The sequence below is a fragment of the Akebia trifoliata genome, chromosome 9 (genome assembly GCF_017979445.1).
Source record: "Akebia trifoliata isolate Shusen 1 chromosome 9, ASM1797944v1, whole genome shotgun sequence".
Lineage (NCBI taxonomy): Eukaryota > Viridiplantae > Streptophyta > Magnoliopsida > Ranunculales > Lardizabalaceae > Akebia > Akebia trifoliata.
The window spans coordinates 23,718,406-23,739,915 of NC_141383.1; the positions used below are offsets into that span (position 1 = coordinate 23,718,406).

Sequence of the window (21,510 nt, forward strand, 5' to 3'; positions counted from 1 at the left end):
AAATATGATTTATTTTATTTTATTTTATTTTTTATTTTTTTTGAAAGATGCAATTATGAATGTTGGATCTCAGATCTAAAGGTGTTTCATATATAAAAAAACAGATTGACTATGTGTTGGTGACCTACACACTCTCTTTTCCTCGCTATAATAAAAAAATTTGGACAATCATGACAATGATTTTGGGGTGCCTGATAGTGTGGGTTGATAAGGAGGTACTGTTAATGAAGCCATGTGTCTTGCTAGTCGAAAGGTACTTTTATCGAGGGTATTTTTGTAATTTTACTAGTAATATGTAAAATCCTAACTATCTTTACTATATAAAAAATATATATGGGGCATGCTAACATCCAAAATTTCATGGGAACATTAGCATTCTCCAATACTTTTTTTTTCCAATAATACCCTTACGTATTTTGTAATTTAATGAAAAATACAGAGGTATATTAGTCTTTTTTACATAATAAATACTTATTTATTTAAATATTACTTCTCTCTTTCATAATAAATGCTGAGGGCATTTAATCTTTAGAATTAAATGTCTTGTTGTAATAAATGATTTGGCAATCAATACAAACAAATATTTATTGTGTAAAAGACCATTATACCCTATTTGTTCTTACTAAAAGACAAAATGAATAAAGGTATTATTGAAAAAATAAAGTGTTAGACAATGCTAACGTCCCCATAAGGTCTTGGATGTTAACATTCTCTCTCTCTCTCTCTCTCTCTATATATATATATATGGGAAATGTTCAGCAACAAACATTTTGGCAAAACATGGGTTAGAGGTTTTGAAATGGGCTGATTTTTGGTGAGGATGATCTCTACGGTGAGGAGATCATCATCACCAAAAATCAGCCCATTCTAAAACTTCTAACCCCATCAAAAATGGTTTACAAAAAATGGACGGTCCACGATTTTTCAACTTGTAAACTGGGGCTAGAAGTTTTTGAATGGGCTGATTTTTGGTGAGAATGATCTCACCGTAGAGATCATCCTCACCAAAAATCAGCCCATTCCAAAATCTCTAACCCATGTTTTGAAAAATATTTTGTCAAAATGTTAGCCAAAAGGGATATATATATATATATATATATATATATATATATATATATATATATATAGGGAAATGTTCACCAACAAACATTTTGGCAAACATTTTTCAAAACATGGGTTAGAGGTTTTGAAATGGGCTGATGTTTGGTGAGGATGATCTCTACGGTGAGGAGATCATCATCACCAAAAATCAGCCCATTCCAAAACTTCTAACCTCATCAAAAATGGTTTACAAAAAAATGGACGGTTCACGATTTTTCAACTTGTAAACTGGGGTTAGAAGTTTTGGACTGGGCTGATTTTTGGTGAGGATGATCTCCTCACCGTAGAGATCATCCTCACCAAAAATCAACCTATTCCAAAACCTCTAACCCATGTTTTGAAAAATGTTTTGCCAAAATGTTTGTTGCTGAACGCGACCCATATATACATACATATATATATATATATATATATATATATATATATATATATATACACTACAAAAAAATTGCAAAATTGGAACATTAGGTTAAAACGGTATTAAGCCGTTTTTATTAAAAAACGGTATTAAACCGTTTTTATTAAAAAACGGTATTAAACCGTTTTACTTTTAATAACCGTTTTATCCGACCCAATATCCGTCTCTTTAGATGGAACGAAAGTGCAGTAAAACTCTCTCAGGCGTCTGTCTCACTCATCCCTCTCTCTCTCAGTCGCTCTCTCGTCTCTCTCTCACTCGATCGCCTCTCTCTCATTCGATCGCCTCTCTCTCGACTCTCTCGCTCTCTCGATCGTCTCTCTCGATCTCCCTCGATCTCATCTCTCTCTCTCTCTCTCTCTCGATCTCCCTCGATCTCATCTCTCTCTCTCTCTCGATCAGTCGCTCTCCCTTGATCTCATCTCTCTCTCGCTCAGTCGCTCGCTCGGTCGTCTCTCTCGCTCAGTCGCTCGCTTGATCTCAGTCGCTCTCCCTCGATTTCATCTCTCTCTTGCTCAGTCGCTCGCTCAATCGATCTCTCGAGCTAGGTACTCTCTCTAATCCCTCTTTTCTTTATATAGATTGTATTAGGGATTTGGATTGAAGATTTAGATTTTTAGATGTGATTAAACACACTTTTGTTAGTTCTATTATCTCACAGTTCTGATTTACATTGGATTCAATCTTAGATCTCTTGACCTTATTTTGATGTTTTTGATTTTCTTTTGTACTAGAAACAATGTGGTTTAAATGTACTAGTTTTGCCTATTCATGTTAATGTTTGTGGGATTTTTTAGTTATTGTCCTAGAAGACATAAATCATTTTTAAATGTCAAGAGGTTAACAACAACTCCAATCCCCTCATTTGCTGCTTGTTCTTATAAAAAATGTTTACTTTTCTTTCACACTTTTTATTTTGTTTTCTGATATGTGAAAAATATTTATGTAGTTTTCATTTGCTTCAAATAATAAAAAAAGTCAGATCTACGATTTCTAGTGTACAAAATGATGCCCTATATGATGAATACTTGTCATGAGCTATGGATTTTTTCGTTTTTTTTAAAACAAAAAAAAAAAAATCAAGTGAGACTTTTTGTCATAATTACTCTGATAGGAGAATAAATTGTATTGGTGTTTTTTTTTTTGGTTGAATTTAAATGAAAGTGGTGGATATAATAAATTTGATTTGATCTTTGAAAAAAAATAAAAATAAAGGCAACTTTGCTGAGGTGATCAGATTCTTTATTGATTCCCTCTTTTCCCTGTTGCCTATATTGTAATTAGCTATATTTAGGTGTTTCAGATTGATCAGTTATGTTGATTGATTCATATATTCCTCTCTTAGCCTAGATCTTTTTTAGTTGATCAATATTATGAATGATAGGGTTTTGAAGAGTTTATTTCTTGTTGAATTGATTCCCTCTTACATGTTTTGTTGAATATTTGATTAAAACTGATGCCATGACCCTTGACCAGTCTCTTGGGGAAGACTTTAATTTTTAAAAATTATAACTATTTCTAAATGTTCTTTACAATGTTTTGGTTTTAAAAAAAACGAGTCATGTTGGAGTGACCTCAAGCTAGAACCTCATATTGCACTTCTTGACGTGAAAGTGGATAGGAACCATAGATGATTTTCATTTGTATCTTGATGAAAAGCATCTCATATCACACACAAACACACTCCTTGAATCACCCAACCTTTCGTATTCAAGGCAAACAGAGAAGCACTAATAGAAACAAACAGAACAATACAAGCTTCCCAGGAGCTAGTACACCCATAAAGATATCTAAATATAACTTGAAATTAGTGATAGTATCTGGATCTACCATGCAGAATTTGGGAGTGGCCTCACTCAAGTGAGGGAGATACTCCTAGTTGTCGAACATGTGCTTTTGATCAATAAAAGGTTGAGTATGGTTTTCACTTGGGCTATAATGTAATATATGACGAAGAAAACGAGAAAAACACGAATTTTATTACAACGTGCCTCACCAAGTTAAATGCATTTGTGCATGTGTATAAAATCAGTTGTCTAATATACGAGTTTGTTATCGACAAGTTGTGACACATTCGTAAGAAGTTGGGTTATTTTTGCCGATTCATTTTCACGTATTCTTAATTTTATGAAACTTGAGTTTGGACTTAAAAGTATTCATGCTCTATAGTTACCTCTTAAGAAGGCTTTTGGTTCTGTTGGCTTGGGCATGTTCTTTTTCTTTGGATGCTTTATTGGGTATGACCTTTAGCTATTCTGTTTGAGTGATATTTATTGACATATACCGTGCAGTGTAATTGTGGAGGCTCTCAAGGTGGATAGCCTTCAAAAACTTTGCTCATCATTGGAGTCTATTCTTCGCAGAGTTGTAAGATAAACAACCTCTTATACAGTGATTATTCAAGTTTTCTTTACTTCTTTCTTTTTTTAATGGTTGCGTGACATTTTTGGAAAGTACCATTTCCTTTCGTAATATTAAGGTGTTTTTGTGAAGTATGCAGACAGTAACTATGATGCCGACCGAATACTTTGATCCCTCCTTTATTTATAATGTTTTTGTAAAAAGTATAATATACAATTACAATCTTGTCGTTTAATCAACATATTATGCACTACTCGAATCACAGATATGAACTTTTCATAACATTAGAAATGGACCATCTAATCTTTGGAAACTTTACAGTTCCTTTTCCTTATTGTCACTTTTCTTTGCTTCTAACTCAATGTATATTTTCCCTCTTTCTATACAAAGAATACATTTGTGATTGCTTATGCCTTCAAATTTGCATATGGTGGCCTCTATCAGGCGGCTCTGTGAATTGGTGCCCTGTGATACAAGGGAGTTCTCTTTGAGTTTAGCGAGTCCCTTCTTAAATCCCAGTTTTATGAGTTGTGTGCTATTCCGGGTGAGTAAAATTTACCGATGCAAAATTTCGTGGTGCCATGGCAAAGGGTGAGACATCTTCGGACCTTGATTTTAGGAGAAATTTTAATGACTTGTAGGTTGATTCTTTAGCTAGTCTTGGCAGTCTTAGATTTGATACCCCAATCTGTTCTTCAAATGAGAATGTTTGGTCATGGAGTAAAGAGCTGCAATGTAATTTTCCAGTCATGTGCTTCTTTCAATCGCAGTCAAATTCTCGAACCTCTTTCCCTACATCCTTCATCTGGGTTTGAGTTCCCTCTAAGGTGGTCTTTTTCATTTGGTTTGCTGCATTTAATAAGATTCTGATTGTGGATTATTTCATCTCTCATCTGTTAATCATATTCTAATTAATCGCAATTTAGTTCGAATTATTTGGTCATACTTTTTGTGTCCTATGGGTATTCACCAAGTCAATGCTTTATCTTCCCAAGTTGGATTTCTTCTCCTTTTAGATCACATTAGAGAATTTTGTGGAGTTTTCTTTCTCTTACATTTTTTTGGAGCATCTAGAAGAAGAGGAACGTATATATATCCGAAGGAAAGAGCGTAGTGGATACGGAATCATCACCTTATTAGGTGTCTTATTTTTTGGGATAAGTTTGTTTGAAGAATATAGGTTTTTCTTTTTTGAGGACTTCATTTTCATATGAGAATCTGTAAGTAGTGGCGAGATGAAGGGAGGTGTTTGTTTGCTTTGTTCTATTTTTATTTATTTATTTTTTGTGTCTAGGTGTTTTCTTCTACTTTTTCACTTGACTTATTGTTCTTCTGATTTGATATTTATTAAAAAAAAAAGTTTTCTTTCATTTAGTTGTCTAGTTGGTGCAATGAATTTGTGCTTATTGTATTTCCTATTTAATTTTTACTTTCATTGAATGCAAAACAGGTTAGTGAAGAAGTTGAGCGTGCTCTTGCAAAGTTAGGCCCTGGTAAGGTTATTGGAAGGTACGTGACTGCCATGTCACTTTCAGAAGACAATCATCACCAATAGATTCCAAGTTTTTTCCCACTTGCCTCTTACAAAGAGTATAGTAGAACATTTTATGAAACATATATTATGACATTTGCTTTTAATATTCTATTCTGAAGGAATTCTTTTCACGGGATTTTGTTTCTAGCTGAGTGATTGTCATTATTAGCAGAGATTACAATCAAATATTCGTCGACCATACCCAGTATATTAATTTCAGGAACCTTCTATCCTCAGTGCTGCTCTTGTCCCCTCACCCTTTTGATTTCTTTCTAATAAAATATTAGTTGTTCATTAAAAAAGTAGTTGTTTATATTCGAGGCGGTGTTCCTTTGCGTCTGTTCTTTCATTTTAAGTTTAATTCTGTTTTTGGTGATGTTAACTTTTCTATGTATTTTAACAACTTTTTATTGTATCAACCTCTAACATGTTTATTACTTTCTATCCATGCTATGTATTTTAACAACTTTTAATTGTATCACTTGTTCACTGTAGACAAAGATTTGGATTCCATCCTCAAACATATTCTAGAAGAGAAGATAGATTGTATCACTTGTTCAAGAAGATTGCTCTAAGGGTAAGCTTTTATCAATTTCTTCTTTAATAATAACACTTCATCTATCATGGGTCATGGAAATTGTAGCTATTATGATGCTTGAAAAAAAAAAATGAAACACAGGAAAGCCCGCACTGGAGAGTCCCTACCAGTTACAAATAACCCTGGTGATGAAGTCTTCTCTGGGTCCACTTGCAAGCAAGGTGAAATCGAGGCCATTGTTATAGCCACTGGAGTCTACACATTCTTCGGTAAGGCTGCATAGGTTTTGACTATTTATGAACTTTGTTTTAGTCTGTATTTTCAATCCACATCACATCATTAGTTGTGGCTGTCACTATATTTCAGTTTTGGTGAACATTAATGTGGGTACATAGCACAATCTTACCTGCCTTCCATGAACTAACCATTCAAACAATATGTAATGGATGCAAATGTCTACATAGATCGAACCTATATTTACAACTAGATAGTTGAAGGTTGTGCTGTTTGGTTTTCCTTTTTGACCATTTTTCAAGTAATATAATTGGATCTGCCTAATTGGATTAGGCATCCTTTAAACTTAATGTTCACTATTTTCGCACTTTTTCTAATTGCAGATGCCTGGTACTATTGAGGAATTGGAAGCTGCAATTCAAGATAATATTTCTGAAGCAAATTCTATTCTTTTTCTAAACCACAATGTTTTGGAAGAATATGAAAATCGTCAGCGTAAGGTAATTTTATCATTTTTTGGGTGTTTAGTTGTTTGATATCCATCCTACCATTTTCCTACAGATAGAAGTCATTGCTACAAAACGGTGTTTAAGTAAAATAGACAGTCTGAAGGTGAAAATACAGATATTTAATTTTTTGGTGATTGTAGTATCTGTTATTCCTGTTGTTTCTTTTCTCCATTCTGTCTTCTCTCTCCTTATTATTCTGAAATTTTATCCATATACTTTTTCTATATCTGTAAAATTGTAAACTAGTTGTCATTGCTTGAAAAACAATTTTTTGATCCAAGAGATTTTGCAGGAAAACTGGCTTCCAACTTTGAGAAACTTGTTGCTCAGATAAACGAGACATTCAGTCGAAACTTCCAAGAGATGGCTGTTCCTGGAGAAGTTTCATTGGGTACTTAATTTCATTCCCACGGCTGTTAACAAATTTACTTCGAAAACAGTTCCCCTGGTTTTCATTTCGTTTTTTATGATGTATTTCAGATGAGCATGACATGGAATTTGATAAATTTGGGATCCTTATAAAAGTGAAATTTAGGTGAGTCACATTTTGGGAAAATGACTTTTTACTACATTTGTGCTAGTAATTATAACCTGTGACAAATTTTGCTATATCATCATCATCATCATCATCATTATGACCCACGACAATTTTTGCTATATAATCATCACCACCTCTATCCCGACTATATTGACATGAATCACATTCTTCCATCAATAATTCTTTGTAAAATAATAGCTATTTATTGTGTTCCATAGATAGTGAAATAATTGATTAGACAGCTATCTGCATCATCTTTGAGAGTGGAAGCTTATCTGCATCATCTTTGGTTGATTAGGAGCACTTGTTTCAAACACTCTTTTGAAGGTGCGGAAGTTCATCGTGAGAGTATGCAATGTGGTGACACGAAAGAATTCTTTTATTGGTAGTTGCGGGCATTATGCGGATCTTAAAGAAGATAGGGAGGGATGGGAGTGATGGCATTGCTTCCTTGTAAGCACTTGTGCTTGTGTAATGATTGTGAATGATTTATCGATGCATTGTAATTTTGGATTTGTAAATTATGACTCATTGCAACTCTTTTTGTGTATAAATTAATGTGATAGAGAACCTCGATGTTCTCTATTTGGATCTATTTTAATCGTGGGTAATAGGCAAATAGCAAAAAAAAAAAAAAAAAAATTTAGATATCAATTTATAACAATTTTAGATATCGGTTTATAACCGATGTTTGAAGTCTTAGACGTAGGACATCAGTTCTATAAAATCCGATGTCTCAAATCTTTTTGGGTTATTGTGTGTTGTTAAATAAAGCCGCAGATTAGGAAGGGTTTTAAGCCGTTCCAAATTCCAAGATCTGGAACGGTTTTGAACCGTTCCAAATCATGAAATATAAAACGGCTTACAGCCGTTCAACCTCATTAACGACGCCTTGATTAAAGACGGTCTGCAAGCCGTTTCATAGTGGCTTAGGAACGGTAATAAACCGTTCCTAATTTCCATATTTCTTGTAGTGATATATATATATATATATATATGGGTCGCGTTCAGCAACAAACATTTTGGCAAAACATTTTTCAAAACATGGGTTAGAGGTTTTGGAATAAGTTGATTTTTGGTGAGGATGATCTCTACGGTGAGGAGATCATCCTCACCAAAAATCTGCCCAGTCCAAAACTTCTAACCCCATCAAAAATGGTTTACAAAAAATGGATGGACCACGATTTTTCAACTTGTAAACTGGGGCTAGAAGTTTTGGAATGGGCTGATTTTTGATGAGGATGATCTCCTCACCATAGAGATCATCCTCACCAAAAATCAGCCTATTCCAAAACATCTAACCCATGTTTTGAAAAATGTTTTGCCAAAATGTTTGTTGGTTAACGGGACCCATATATATATATATATATATATCTATTCTCTTTTGTTGTAAAGATATAATTTGTAACTTCATACTAGAATTGATGTAATCAGTGGGAATACCTCCACCTTGATGAAACCACGTAAAATATTTGTGTTCTATGTATGATTTGCATTTTTTTTTAAATTAATTTCTTGGTTCGATTGCTTCAATATTTTCTTCATAAGATAAACCTATGAGATATGCACCATGAACAAGATGCATGTGACGCTTGCTCATGAAATAAACCCTTCCTATAAGTAATAAGAGTACTAAACTTGCAGGGAAGCGCATTTTGTTATATGTTACGATAGATGTCTTGTATGCCTATGGAAAATGTGATTATTATACAGTTTGGCTTGGCTGGTAAATTAGAATTTCTTTCAATTCAAGTTGGAATTTTAACAAAAAAATATATATTTTCTTCTATCTTGATATATGACTTAGATGAAGATCTGTTAAGAAATACAAGTTCAATTGAACAAAGAAAACGAATCGAAAAACAAACACAAGACAAGATGCAATCACACAAAGAAATATAAAGATTATACATGGTTCCCTCAAGATTGAGGTACGTCCAAGGATCACATCGATTACATTATGAAGAGAAAACTCGTAGTTACAAATTACAATCTTTCACCAAAAAATGAGAAAATAAATATCTCAAGAAATCTAACTAAGATTTTACATAATATTAATGAAATGATGAAAATAACCTTGAAAATTTTCTTTTAGGGACTTTACCCTTGAACTCCCGTCACACCCACGTGTGGCTAGATTTATAGTACCTCCTTCTTAACCAGTACTATCAGGCTCCACAAACTACAACAAGATCTCCCTAATTCCAAATATAATAACAAAGTTTGAATTTCAATCCGTAATTTTCGTCAAACACCTCTTATTTTATTTTTTCTCTAGATTGTCATCAAAATTTTCAAAAAACTGTCTCAATTTCAATTAACCAAACTACCCTTCTCTTCAATCCCTAACCAACCAACTTTGAATTTTCAAAATAAAACCATTTAATTTTAAGCTTTTAAATCTTATCGTTAGCTGCAGTTTGCCCCCACCTCAAGAAAATTCTGGCTTTCTGCTCTTGAGTCGGTGGACCCATTTTATCTACTCAATTGTTTCAAATTTCAATCTTTGTGAAAATATTATTCTTTCTAATATCTTAAATCGTGATTTAGAGATAACCCCCATGTTTTGGTAAATATTTGAGATATCCCTCTACATTTTCAAACTGATAATGGCCCCTTGACTTTGATCTACTCTTTAATACTAATCAAAACGGCATAAATGCTCTTTTCATCGACACCTAGCCAAAGCTCCTTGATTTTTTTTCCCAAACCTGTCATTTAAGTAGAGATTTTTACCGTGTTTTTCAACCTTTTGGATCCTATCTCCTTCAACCCAAAGCTAAAGAGTAAGATAGGAATTCATGATGAAATTTTACCTTGACTTTGCCCCCAAGCCAGTCATCTAGGGAATAGTTGTTTTCACCATGATCTCTCATTCGACCTTTAAATCTAAGTAGAAAGATAAGATATTTAGGAAGCAAAAGACGATGGAGTCTTTGGGTGTTAAAAAAAAAAAATTATAAATAGACTTAGATCCATAGCTCAGTGAATTTCACGCATTGCTAAGTAACTTTGAGATGTCTAGCTTATCAATAAAAAATAATAATGAAAATGAAGTCAAAGATGAGGTTTAGGTTGAAAAGCTTGAAGATGATTAATTTTAGGAGAAGATTATCAAGTTGTTTAGTTAAGATTGAAGATGAAGACACTTAGATCATTATATAAAAATATTCCAGAGTAGACTGAGGTCAATGGAGGTATACCACCAGTTCCAAAACACAGGGTCTCTCAAATATTTGCCAAAACGTAGGGGCATATCTAAATTACTCTATCTTCAACGATTTTTGATAAAGTTTTCTGAACTTTAGCTTCTGTTAGGTGTTATTATGTTTGATTGCTGTTTAAATAGTAAAATACATGACTTATCCTTTAGGATAAGAGGGGGATGCGTTATGTGAGGTTGTAGTTGGTTTGGGTCTGTCTTAACCCAGATAATCTTTCAAAAAAAAAAAAAAAATGCTTTAACTTCATGTTGGTGCATCTATAGGAATTGGTAGGAGCACGTGTTATAATGTTTGATTGCTGTTTAAATAGTAAAATTACGTTCAACATGACTTATCTTTTAGGATAAGAAGGGGATGCGTTATGTGAGGTTGTAATTGGTTTGGGTCTGTCTTAACCTAGATAATCTTTCAAAAAACTAAAAAATCCTTTAAATTCGTGTCAGTGCCTCTATTAGAATTGGTAGGAGCATGTGTTATTATGTTTGATTGCTATTTAAATAGTAAAATTACGTTCAACATGATTTATCCTTTAGGATAAGAGGGGGATGCGTTATGTGAGGTTGTAGTTGGTTTGGGTCTGCCTTAACCCAGATAATCTTTCAAAAAATAAAAAATCCTTTAACTTCGTGTCGGTGCCTCTATTAGAATTGGTAGGAGCACATGTTATTATGTTTGATTGCTATTTAAATAGTAAAATTACGATCAACATGACTTATCCTTTAGGATAAGAGGGGGATGCGTTATGTGAGGTTGTAGTTGGTTTGGGTCTGCCTTAACCCAGATAATCTTTCAAAAAACAAAATAAAAATCCTATAAGTTTTGTATGTTTTCTTATCATGAAATAGTTTGATATCGATGTAACTTGCTGGAAAATCTCAGGGAGATTTTCATGAAAGTGCTTTTTATTCGAGTTGTGATAATGTGACGTTTGTTTTTTATGTGCCCCTTCATAGAACAGTTGTGATGAATGAATGTGATAAATCATACGTGGTTGACGTGCCCCTGCTACAGAATCATAGATCTTTTTCTTCAAGATGCACAAGGAAAAAGATTTTGCAATTCTGTGCCCTTGGCACATCAGCCACGTTTACAAAACCATAGATATCTGTCTTTGTTTATCACATGGACACTTTTGGACTCATTGATCAATTAAATTTTGGCCCACACTTTTGGTGACCTACCACGTTATAACCAGCTACAAGGGGATTGAATTGGAAAATGGAAAGATTTGTACAAATTATACATTTCTTCGCCACTTTGGAGAAAATTGTTAGGAATTTCTTAAATTTTCATCAATAAAGTTTACTCCCTCTGGCCATGTGATCGAAATTGGATGGCCACTACATGAAAACTGGAAAATTCGACAGAAAAAATTAACGAGTCAAGGCCCACGAATTTTAGAAAATGAATTTTGACGGTCTAGGGCCGTCGAAATTCTAGATATTCCTAGATTTGACGGCTTAGAGGTGTTGAATTTCTCCCATCCTTCATTAATTTGACAGTTTCAGCCCATTGAAAAAAAAAATTTGACACCAATTCAACACCTTTGACCGTCGAATTTTATGAAATTTGACGGCCCAAGACCATCAAATTTGGGCTTTTTTCACATTGTGGGCCTCCTACCTACCATGTTGCATGTTAGGAAAATTTTGTGAGATCAAGACTTGTGATCGTAAGGATTAGTCCCATCTCAATATGTCTGGGGATACCCCGCGATATCAGAAAAAGAAAAAGACTGAGGGATGACTCAATCCACTAGATTTGAGCATCTCAATCATCATGGACTTCAACAAGTTTTGATCACACACACATGCACACAAACTGTAATTCTTGGTAAAAATGCTCAAATCCGATGGTTAGATTCACTTGCGGGTTTTATTTCTGGAGGGATGAATGATGCCATGTAGCACTATTAGGAAACATTGGATATTACCAACACAAACTGCAGGCTTCCTGAAATAATGGAGAGGAATATATCCTTTATTGGGTATATTAAGTTAAATAATTGTATCAAACTGATTAATTTTTTCTTCCTATTGACCGGCATGTTTTATTTGATAACTTCTCTTTTGAGATCCCATTGATGCAAAAATTTTCTTTATTGGAAAAGAATTCCTCCACTCTTTAATCTTATAATAATTAAAAGGACGAAGTCATCTTTGATTTATAATACCTACCCCCACCACAAATAAGAGTATAATTGCTCACAGAACATAATTTTTATATTACGAAGCTAATTTGTAAGGCCCATATGTAAGGAATTATTGAAATTAGCAAATCTCCACTGATCCATTAAGAATAAAAAACGAAAACTTTTACAGACTAATGTAATTTTTAATTCTATTGAGCGTATTAGCATCCACACCTAATCCAACTATTTGATTGGCAACATGAATTATACTTCAATATTTAACAATATCATAAATTAAATCTCAACTAAAGCAAGGAAATAATTTAACGCACACTTTTGATGAAATAATGTAATTTGGAAAAAGGGTGTTATAGTACTCGAAAGATATTATAGTTTGTAATAGTCATTAGTAGTTTTCAAAACCAATGATAAATGTTGAGTTTAGCCCGACTTCGAGCACAAATTGCTTTGTCTCTCTCTTTATAAAATCATGGGTCTCTCTATTCATTGTCAATTGATTTTGAGTTGGACCTCTAAATTTATCATGATATCAGAGCGGGTCTTTCTTTTAAAATGAGATACATTGATATGATACAATGTATCTCATGTATCATAATATGGTGCATCATGTTCTCTAATAAAGAATGTGTATTTTAAATATTTTCTAAAATTAACAAGTTTTCCTAGCCTTACAAAGTTATCCAAATACTTGATTGGTGCCAAAGTATGTATATGAGCTACTTTTTTTTTAATTTATTTTTGTAATAAAATACTTAAAAGAGAAGTGGAGCGCACGTTTTAAAGCATAACATATGGATTAAAATATTTCCTTGTGAAACATTAGGAGATAAAAGCATGTGAACCTTCCCACTATAAATAAGTGTTGAGGGTTAGTGATGATGAGATACAGAGAACGCAAAAAATGGTGACAATGGAGAGAGTAACCCTAGTAGTCCTTGTAACTGTCTTTATGGGTGCAACCCTGTTGCCTGAGTCCAAGGCTTTGAAGCCTACTCCGACTGTCATAATTGTCGGAGCCGGAATGTCTGGTAGGTATAGGACTTTTTTTTTTTTTTTTTAAGTTCAGGTAAGATTTTTTGGTTATAAAAACCATTAACTTTGAGTGATGTTTTTACACCAGATGATTGCAGATGATTCATTACTTCTGATCTAGCCCTAGGAGGGGATTTTAATTTCATTTTGTATCATAATTTAATGTTCAAAAACATTAAGGATTCATCTTTGTACTACAATTTTTTATTAAAATGAGTAGTTTTTTTTTTTTTTTTTTTTCAAAATGTAGGCAAACAAGATTAGTGGTCAATAATTAATAGGTGAAACCCAGTTTTTGAACTCAGGTTGTGGCATCAACACTTATGAACTTTAACCAACTTAGCAAACTGGCATTTCCGTCCATCTTCTCTACCTTACCTTGTGTGTTGCCACCACAATCCATTTTTTGGGTTTTAATCTTCACATCCATACGTGAATCTCATCTCCTCCAACACATTGGACATCCTCTATTTATCCTGGACGTTATAGACCTTATTTCTTGTACAAAAGCCCCCACATCATTATAATACATTACATTTTAAACTTACTCATCATTTACATCTCGGATTTAATTATCAGGATTATCGGCGGGAAAGACACTTTCGGATTCAGGAATAAAGGATATCTTGATACTAGAAGCGACAGATCGGATTGGTGGCCGTGTTAAGAAAACCAACTTTGCTGGGATATCAGTAGAGCTTGGAGCCAACTGGGTAGAAGGAGTTGGATCTTCTTCTAATATAAATCCCATATGGCCAATAGCCAAAAAGCTAAAGCTCAAGACCTTCTACTCTGATTGGGAGAACATTTCTTCTAACATATATCAACAATTGTATGTGCACTATAGTTGCACCCATTAATTTAAAATTGTAAATTTGAACTCATGAGGAAGTAATTGTGTTCTTGCTGTATGTATTTACAGTGGTGGACTTTACAAGGAAGAGGAAGCTCGTGCAGCTTACGAAATGGCCGATAAGCTTGAGGAGTTCAGCTCCAACGTTTCATTGTCTTTGGCTGCAAATAGCATTAATGACATCTCCATCTTAACCTCTCAACGCCTTATGAACAAGTTAAGCTCCTCCATTTGCATTTAAAACTGATATTGCACTGTGAACATTCTTAATAATAGATTTTTTAATAATAAACTAATTAATGTTATTATATATAACACACCAAATAAGAAGACATCAGACATTAAATATGAGGTGGCCAACCTAGGATTTATTCTCTCTCATAATGGACACCTTTGAAGCTCAGAGAGTTTTTATAACTCGAGTAGAAAAAAGAAAAGAAATGGAAGAGCTTCTAAATAGAAGATTAAAATGAAAGAGGTGGAATCATTTAAAGAATAGAATGGTCATCCTCATCAATAGTGATAAAATCTCTAATTTTTTAAAGAAAAAATAAATCATGATTTATTCAATGGGCAATTTAATCCTAAGTCAGAAAATTTTGAAAAATATATTTTTGCGTTTATTAGGAAAATTTTTATTTTATAAAAACAATTTTGTAATGTAAACTTTGTAATTTTATTATATATATATATATATATATAGGGGGCGGTTCAAGGGACATATGTAAAAACATACGTAAAAGCAATGGTTTTTCAAAACATGAGTTAGAGGTTTTGGATTGAGCTGATTTTTTGCAAGGATGGTCATTATGATGAGAAGATCATCCTCACAAAAAATCAGCTCAATCTGAAAATTTTAAATCCATCAAAAGTGATTTATAAATTATTGACAAAAATTGGTAAAAAATCGACGGTCCACATTCTAAATCACTTTTAATGGGGTTAGAAGTTTCAAATTGGACAGATTTTTTTTTTTCAAATGATCGTCCCATCATAGAGATCATCCTCACAAAAAATCATCTCAATCTGAAACTTCTAACCTATATTTTGAAATTTTATTAATGTTACATTGTTTTTACATATGTTTTTTCATATGTCCCATGATCCTAACCCATATATATATAGATATGGAGAGTGTTTGGAGGCCCTAAAGAAAGCCAAACATTTTTTAAGGTATAGGTTAGAAGTTCCGGTGGGTTGATTTTTTTGTAAGGATTATCTCTATGATGAGAAGATCATCCTCACCAAAAATCAGCCCAATCCGAAACTTCTAACCCTATCAAAAGTGATTTACAAAATAGAGCGGTCCACGATTCTTCAACTTGTAAACTAGGGTTAGAAGTTTTAGAATGAGCTGATTTTTGATGAGAATGATCTCTTCACATCCTCACAAAAAATCAACGCATTCTGAAACTTCTAACCCCTATTTTGAAAAATCTGTGGGAAACAAATGGGTAGATAATTAAGCATTTTATCAATTTGATCATCTGGTGGGCCCACTGATGATCATACTTCTTACATTTTGATCATCTAAGTGGCTTTTAGAGTTAAAAAAAAGAGTTGGATTGCAGTTTGATGACTTAAAAATCTTGCAGAGTTCCATCGACGCCACTGGAGATGGCGATCGATTACTCCAAATATGATTTTGAGTCTGCAGAGCCACCGCGGATAACAAGTCTGCTTACCACATTGCCAATGGCAACATTTACTAATTTTGGAGAAGACAGCTACTTTGTGGCAGACCCAAGGGGTTATGAGACTGTTGTTCACTATGTAGCAAGTCAGTTTCTTAAAACTAATGAAGCTGGAGTAATTACAGATCCTAGACTGAAGCTCAATCAGGTGAAGCACCTTATTATAAATCATTTATTAATTTCATTTAATTTTAAGGTATTTTAAAAATACCACGCAGCTAAATTGGTGATATTAGGTTTACCCCTTTGCAAAATGAAAGATTTAGGTTTATCCCCTTACCTTAAGTCAACGATGTGTTTTCACGATGATTTAACATTGAAAATTTGTTTTTTTTTTTTTTTTTTTGAAAATGCTCTTCAAATACTAAAATTACTAACCAAAATTTTTAAAAAATTAAATTAAATAAATAAATCATAATTTCAATGTTGAATCATCAAGAAAAGGTAACATTGACTTACGGTCAAAGTTAAACCTAATCTTGCACTTTTACAAGGGGGTAAACCTAATATCATCAATTTATCCAGTGGTGTTTCTAAAATACCCTTAATTTTATTGCGACAAGAAGATATTTTGTAATTTGTGCTATGAATGGTCAGAAATCCTTCTCTTACCTTCACATTGGTGTGTTAATCCCTTCTAATTTCGTTGAGAGGTTTTTAGCTCACATGAAAGTCATTTAGCATTTCACATAATCCCAATTGACTAGTCGCATGAAGCCTAATGTATGTAGTTTTGTAAATTGAAGATTTCCTCAATATGGGTTTGTGCGATTGGTTGATTCAGTATTCTATAAAATCCTTAATTGATTTTTCTGTGAATAAAATCTTTTTCAATTTCATATTTAGGTGATACCCATGGTGAAGAATTAGGTTGGGAACTCATATTACAACTCGTCTTAACTTATAAGTTGAGGGTCTCAACTTGTAAATATCTCTAGATGACACTAATTTTTTACCCATAACATATAACATAAGAGTTTACATTTATGGCAAATTCACATTGCAATTGCATAAATGAAAGAAGAATTCATGAAATTCTCATGTAAACATTGCTATTAGGTGGTAAGGGAGATACGTTACTCCCCGAGTGGAGTGATAGTTAAAACGGAAGATGGTAAAGTCTACAGAGCCGACTACGTGATTGTCTCCGTCAGCATTGGTGTCCTCCAGTCCAATCTCATCGATTTCCAGCCTGATCTGCCGGTCAGTCTTATCTTCCTTCATTAACCATATATACATATATAAACATGTTGAAATACACTTTCAATTCATCAAAATTGACTAATTTTCATTGTTGTTTTACACAGATGGATATAAGTTCTTTTTATAATTATGTAACCATATACGATTTCAAAATATTTAACTTATAAAAGATATAAAAAAAAGGTAATTATGAAAACAAATAAATTTTTATTAACTAAATTGTAAAAATACTTTTACAACCTTTTGGTTTTGAGGGAATGAATGACCCAGTTTTAGTCAAAATTTTATAAAATACCATTTATGTAAAGGTCAAAAATACCAAAATGGTAAAAAAAATACCAAACCAATATTTAGAAAAATGGTATTTTAGTACTTTCATCTAAAAAATGATGTGCGTGTGTGTGTATTTATTATTTTATTTGTTTTTCTTTTGTGAGTATGAAGTTTCAATTACGTACATTAATGTCGATCGTGGGTACACATTATCCATTTATGAGATTTTATGTGAATACTTTTTTAAATATATAATATTAAATTTTTATGTAAATATTTTTAAAACATACCTGGTTTTAATATTAATTATTTTATTCCTCTTTCTTTTAATGTGAACAGCCTTGGAAAATTCTGGCCTTGTATGAATTTGATATGGCCATTTACACCAAGATATTCCTCAAGTTCCCCCACAGATTCTGGCCTACGGGCAATGGTACACAATTTTTCTTGTATGCCCACGATAAGCGCGGATACTACACATACTGGCAGGTAATTCGATTGCCATATTTATTATTTTTCTTTGATCAATTTTGTTGATGGTTTCTTATTTGAATTTCAAATGTATAATCGACAACAATAACAACAAGAATGCTTTATCCCAAAGATTTGGGTCGGCTAAACTAATTAATAATGTTCCTTCATTCCTCTCTATCCAGAACTATGTGTTCTATAATTGAATTCAAATGTATGTACAATGATACATTTAAAATTCAATAATAGATGGAGACATAGAGTATTAATTTGAGCAAAAAATAAAAATAAATGCAAAACGTCACATTTTCTAATAGCTTTAGATTCATTGTTATGGACCACAGCAATTTGAACACGAATATCCTGGATCCAATGTCCTTATGGTAACGGTAACAGACGAGGAGTCGAGAAGAATAGAACAACAACCGGATTCTAAGACCAAAGCAGAGATCATGGAGGTCTTACAGAATATGTTCGGAAAGAATGTCCCCGAGGCCACTGACATACTTGTCCCCAAATGGTGGTCAAATAGATTCTACAAAGGCACATACTCAAATTGGCCGATTGGGGTCGATCAGTATGAGTATGATCAATTAAAGGTAATTCTCATATTTCATGTTTCAAGATCAATAACTCCCTAATTCACCCTCTAGGAAGTTCTCTAAATCTTTTATTTATTTATTTAATTTATAGGCACCTGTTGGAAAGGTTTACTTCACTGGCGAACACACCAGCGCACTCTATACTGGTTTTCTACATGGAGCCTATCTCTCAGGTTTGTTTTCATCACCTTCAGATCCATTGATATATAAGCAAAAGTTACGTGAAATATAGCTTTAATGCTTGTGTTTTTCTTTCCTTTTTTTTTTTTTTTTTTTTTTTTTTTTTTTCAGGAATTGATACTGCAAACTTGATGTTAGAGTGTATCAAAAAAAGAAAGTGCACGTTCGAAGTCAAGCCTAAAGGGACTAAAAATGTTGTTTCATTTGCATCTATGTGACATGTTATGTATGCTGAACGATGAAGAGTGACCTTACCCCTTGTTATGGAGAATAAAGAATGTTTGTTTTTTAGGTCTATAATATTTTTAACATGTTATGTGTGCCGAATGATGAAGAGTGATCTTACCCCTTGTTATGGAGAATAAAGAGTGCTTGTTTTTTAGGTTTATAATATTTTTACTTGATCTTCTTGGTTGTGGTAATTGGAAAAAGAGCAATATGTGTCTTACATTCCAATTCATGAAGGGGGTTTAGACCAACTTCTTAGAACTAAAAACCAACCTCCCTGTCTAAATCTTGGATCCAATAAAAATGATCGAACAAAAGTAAGTATTACATATGTATAGGGTATTTCTGTTAACTATAGTAGACCACGAGATGCTGATGAAGCTCAAAATCAAAATTCAAGCCAATGAAGTTGCTCCACCAATAGATGAATCATCACCACCCGATGAACATTCATTTGACCCGTAACTCTTTATTAATCATCGAGATTTGAAAGACAGCTTGATCATCAAATTGACAAAGGTCACTGTCTAGTCAACAAATAAGTGGAACTGAAAATTGGTGTAGCATTGAGAATTATTGGATGTTTTGATTTTCAAAAGTAAGTGATTAATGTCTAGTTAGTAGTCTTTCAATATAGGTTGTTTGGTTTAATTAAGTTTGTATCATTTTTAAATTTTAGATCTTTAATCTAGATTGTTCGGAATTAGTGACTTGAATGGTATTTTATACTTTTTGGCAACACATCTAATCATCAAAATTCTCTATAAATATTTATAGACATCAGAAGTAGAGTTGAAAATGAAGTCAAAGATGAGGTTTAGGTTGAAAAGCTTGAAGATGATTAGTTTTGGGAGAAGATTATCAAGTTTTTTTTTATAGTTAAGGTTGAAGATGAGTGCACTTAGATCATTATATAAAAATATTCCAGAGTAGACTGAGGTCAATGGAGGTATACCATCACTTCCAAAACACAGGGTCTCTCAAATATTTGCCAAAACTTAGCGGGCATGTTTAAATTACTCTATCTTCAACAATTTTCGATAAAGTTGTCTTAACTTTTGCTTCTATTGAGTGTTATTATGTTTGATTGCTGTCTAAATAGTAGAACTACATTCACCACGACTTATCGTTTAGGATAAGAGGGGAATGCGTTATGGAGGTTGTAGTTGGTTTGGTTCTGCCTTAACCTAGATAATCTTTCAAACAAACAAAAAAAATCCTTTAACTTCGGGTTGGTGCCTATATTGGAATTGGTAGGAGCACGTGCCATGTATTATGCTCATGCGTTCGAATTGTCTTTTTAAATATTTTACAATTGTTTTCTATATTTTCTTATCATGGAATAATTTGATATTGATGAAACTTGCTGGAAAATCTCAGGGAGATCTTCATGAAAGGATTTTTTATTCGAGTAGTGATAATGTGACTTTCGTTTTTTATGTGCTTCCTTCACAAAAGAGTTGTGATGAATGCATGTGGTAAATCATACGTAGTTGACGTGCCCTTGCCACAAAATCATAGATCTTTTTGTTTGAGATACACAGGGAAGAAGATTTTGCGGTTATGTGCCCTGGCCACATCAGCCGTGTTTACAAAGCCATAAATATATGTCCTTGTTTGTCACACGGCCACACTTTTGGACCCATTTATCAATTAAATTTTGGCCCACGCTTTTAGTGACCTACAACCTTAAAACCAGCTACAAGGGGATTGAATTGGAAAATGGAAAGATTTGTACAAATTATATATTTCTTCACCACTTTGGAGAAAATTGTCAGGTATTTCTTATATTTTCACCAATCAGGTTTACTCCCTCGGGTCATGTGGTTAAATTGGATGGCTTCCTATTTACTATGTTGCACTAGGAAAATTTTGTGAGATCAAGACTTGTGATTGCAAGGATTAGTCCCATCTCAATAGGTTTGGGGATACTCCGCGATATCAGAAAAAGAAAAAGATTGAGGGATGATTCAATCCACTAGATTTGAGCATCTCAATCATCATGGATTTCAACAAGTCTTGATCACACACATACATACACAAACTGTAATTCTCGGTAAAACTGCTCAAATCTGATGGTTAGATTCACTTGCAGGGCCTATTTTTGGAGGGATCAATGATGCCAAATGGTGCCATGTGGCACTATTTGGCAACATCGATGCGTTGGATGATATTACTAACACACACTGTAGGCTTCCTTAAAAATGGAGAGGAATATATCATTTATTAAGTTTATTAAGTTAAATAATTGTATCAAATTGATTAATTTTTTCTTCTTTTAGACCGGCATGTTTGATCTTGGGCCTCTCCACTTATTGTCAATTGGTTTTGAGTTAGGCTTCCAAATTTTCAATGGTATCGAACA

General features: G+C 33.3%; 2 protein-coding genes across 7 annotated transcripts; both read left to right on the plus strand.

The window, feature by feature from the left end:
• Positions 1–1,880: 1,880 nt before the first annotated feature.
• On the plus strand, positions 1,881–7,826 carry LOC147394840 (structural maintenance of chromosomes protein 5-like). 6 transcript variants are annotated; one of them, XM_086454673.1, is made up of 10 exons: positions 1,881–2,067; positions 3,811–3,886; positions 4,325–4,424; positions 5,331–5,389; positions 5,910–5,991; positions 6,094–6,221; positions 6,570–6,686; positions 7,026–7,086; positions 7,176–7,230; positions 7,532–7,826. In XM_086454673.1, the coding sequence occupies exons 7-10, from the start codon at positions 6,570–6,572 to the stop codon at positions 7,620–7,622; spliced, it is 324 nt and encodes a 107-aa protein (XP_086310799.1). In that variant the 5' UTR covers positions 1,881–2,067; positions 3,811–3,886; positions 4,325–4,424; positions 5,331–5,389; positions 5,910–5,991; positions 6,094–6,221; the 3' UTR covers positions 7,623–7,826. The 6 variants fall into 6 exon arrangements, 2 of the variants coding, with proteins under 2 accessions (XP_086310799.1, XP_086310798.1); XR_015181736.1 differs by lacking the exon at positions 4,325–4,424 and having other exon boundaries at positions 6,988–7,086; XM_086454672.1 differs by lacking the exon at positions 4,325–4,424.
• Positions 7,827–13,477: 5,651 nt separating this feature from the next.
• LOC147394841 (polyamine oxidase 1-like) lies at positions 13,478–19,308 on the plus strand. The gene is made up of 9 exons (XM_086454055.1): positions 13,478–13,637; positions 14,221–14,473; positions 14,564–14,710; positions 16,090–16,336; positions 17,248–17,391; positions 18,004–18,153; positions 18,480–18,734; positions 18,829–18,910; positions 19,029–19,308. The coding sequence occupies exons 1-9, from the start codon at positions 13,511–13,513 to the stop codon at positions 19,133–19,135; spliced, it is 1,512 nt and encodes a 503-aa protein (XP_086310181.1). The 5' UTR covers positions 13,478–13,510; the 3' UTR covers positions 19,136–19,308.
• The last annotated feature ends 2,202 nt before the right edge of the window (positions 19,309–21,510 follow it).

Bases quoted from the DNA above. Each gene is read 5' to 3' on its own strand.
- LOC147394840 (XM_086454673.1), top strand. From the start codon at position 6,570: ATGCCTGGTACTATTGAGGAATTGGAAGCTGCAATTCAAGATAATATT. The intron at 7,087-7,175 runs GTACTTAATTTC...GATGTATTTCAG, and splicing joins TCCTGGAGAAGTTTCATTGG to ATGAGCATGACATGGAATTT. The intron at 7,231-7,531 runs GTGAGTCACATT...TTGGTTGATTAG, and splicing joins CTTATAAAAGTGAAATTTAG to GAGCACTTGTTTCAAACACT.
- LOC147394841 (XM_086454055.1), top strand. From the start codon at position 13,511: ATGGTGACAATGGAGAGAGTAACCCTAGTAGTCCTTGTAACTGTCTTT. The intron at 14,474-14,563 runs GTATGTGCACTA...ATGTATTTACAG, and splicing joins TCTAACATATATCAACAATT to TGGTGGACTTTACAAGGAAG. The intron at 18,911-19,028 runs GTTTGTTTTCAT...TTTTTTTTTCAG, and splicing joins ACATGGAGCCTATCTCTCAG to GAATTGATACTGCAAACTTG.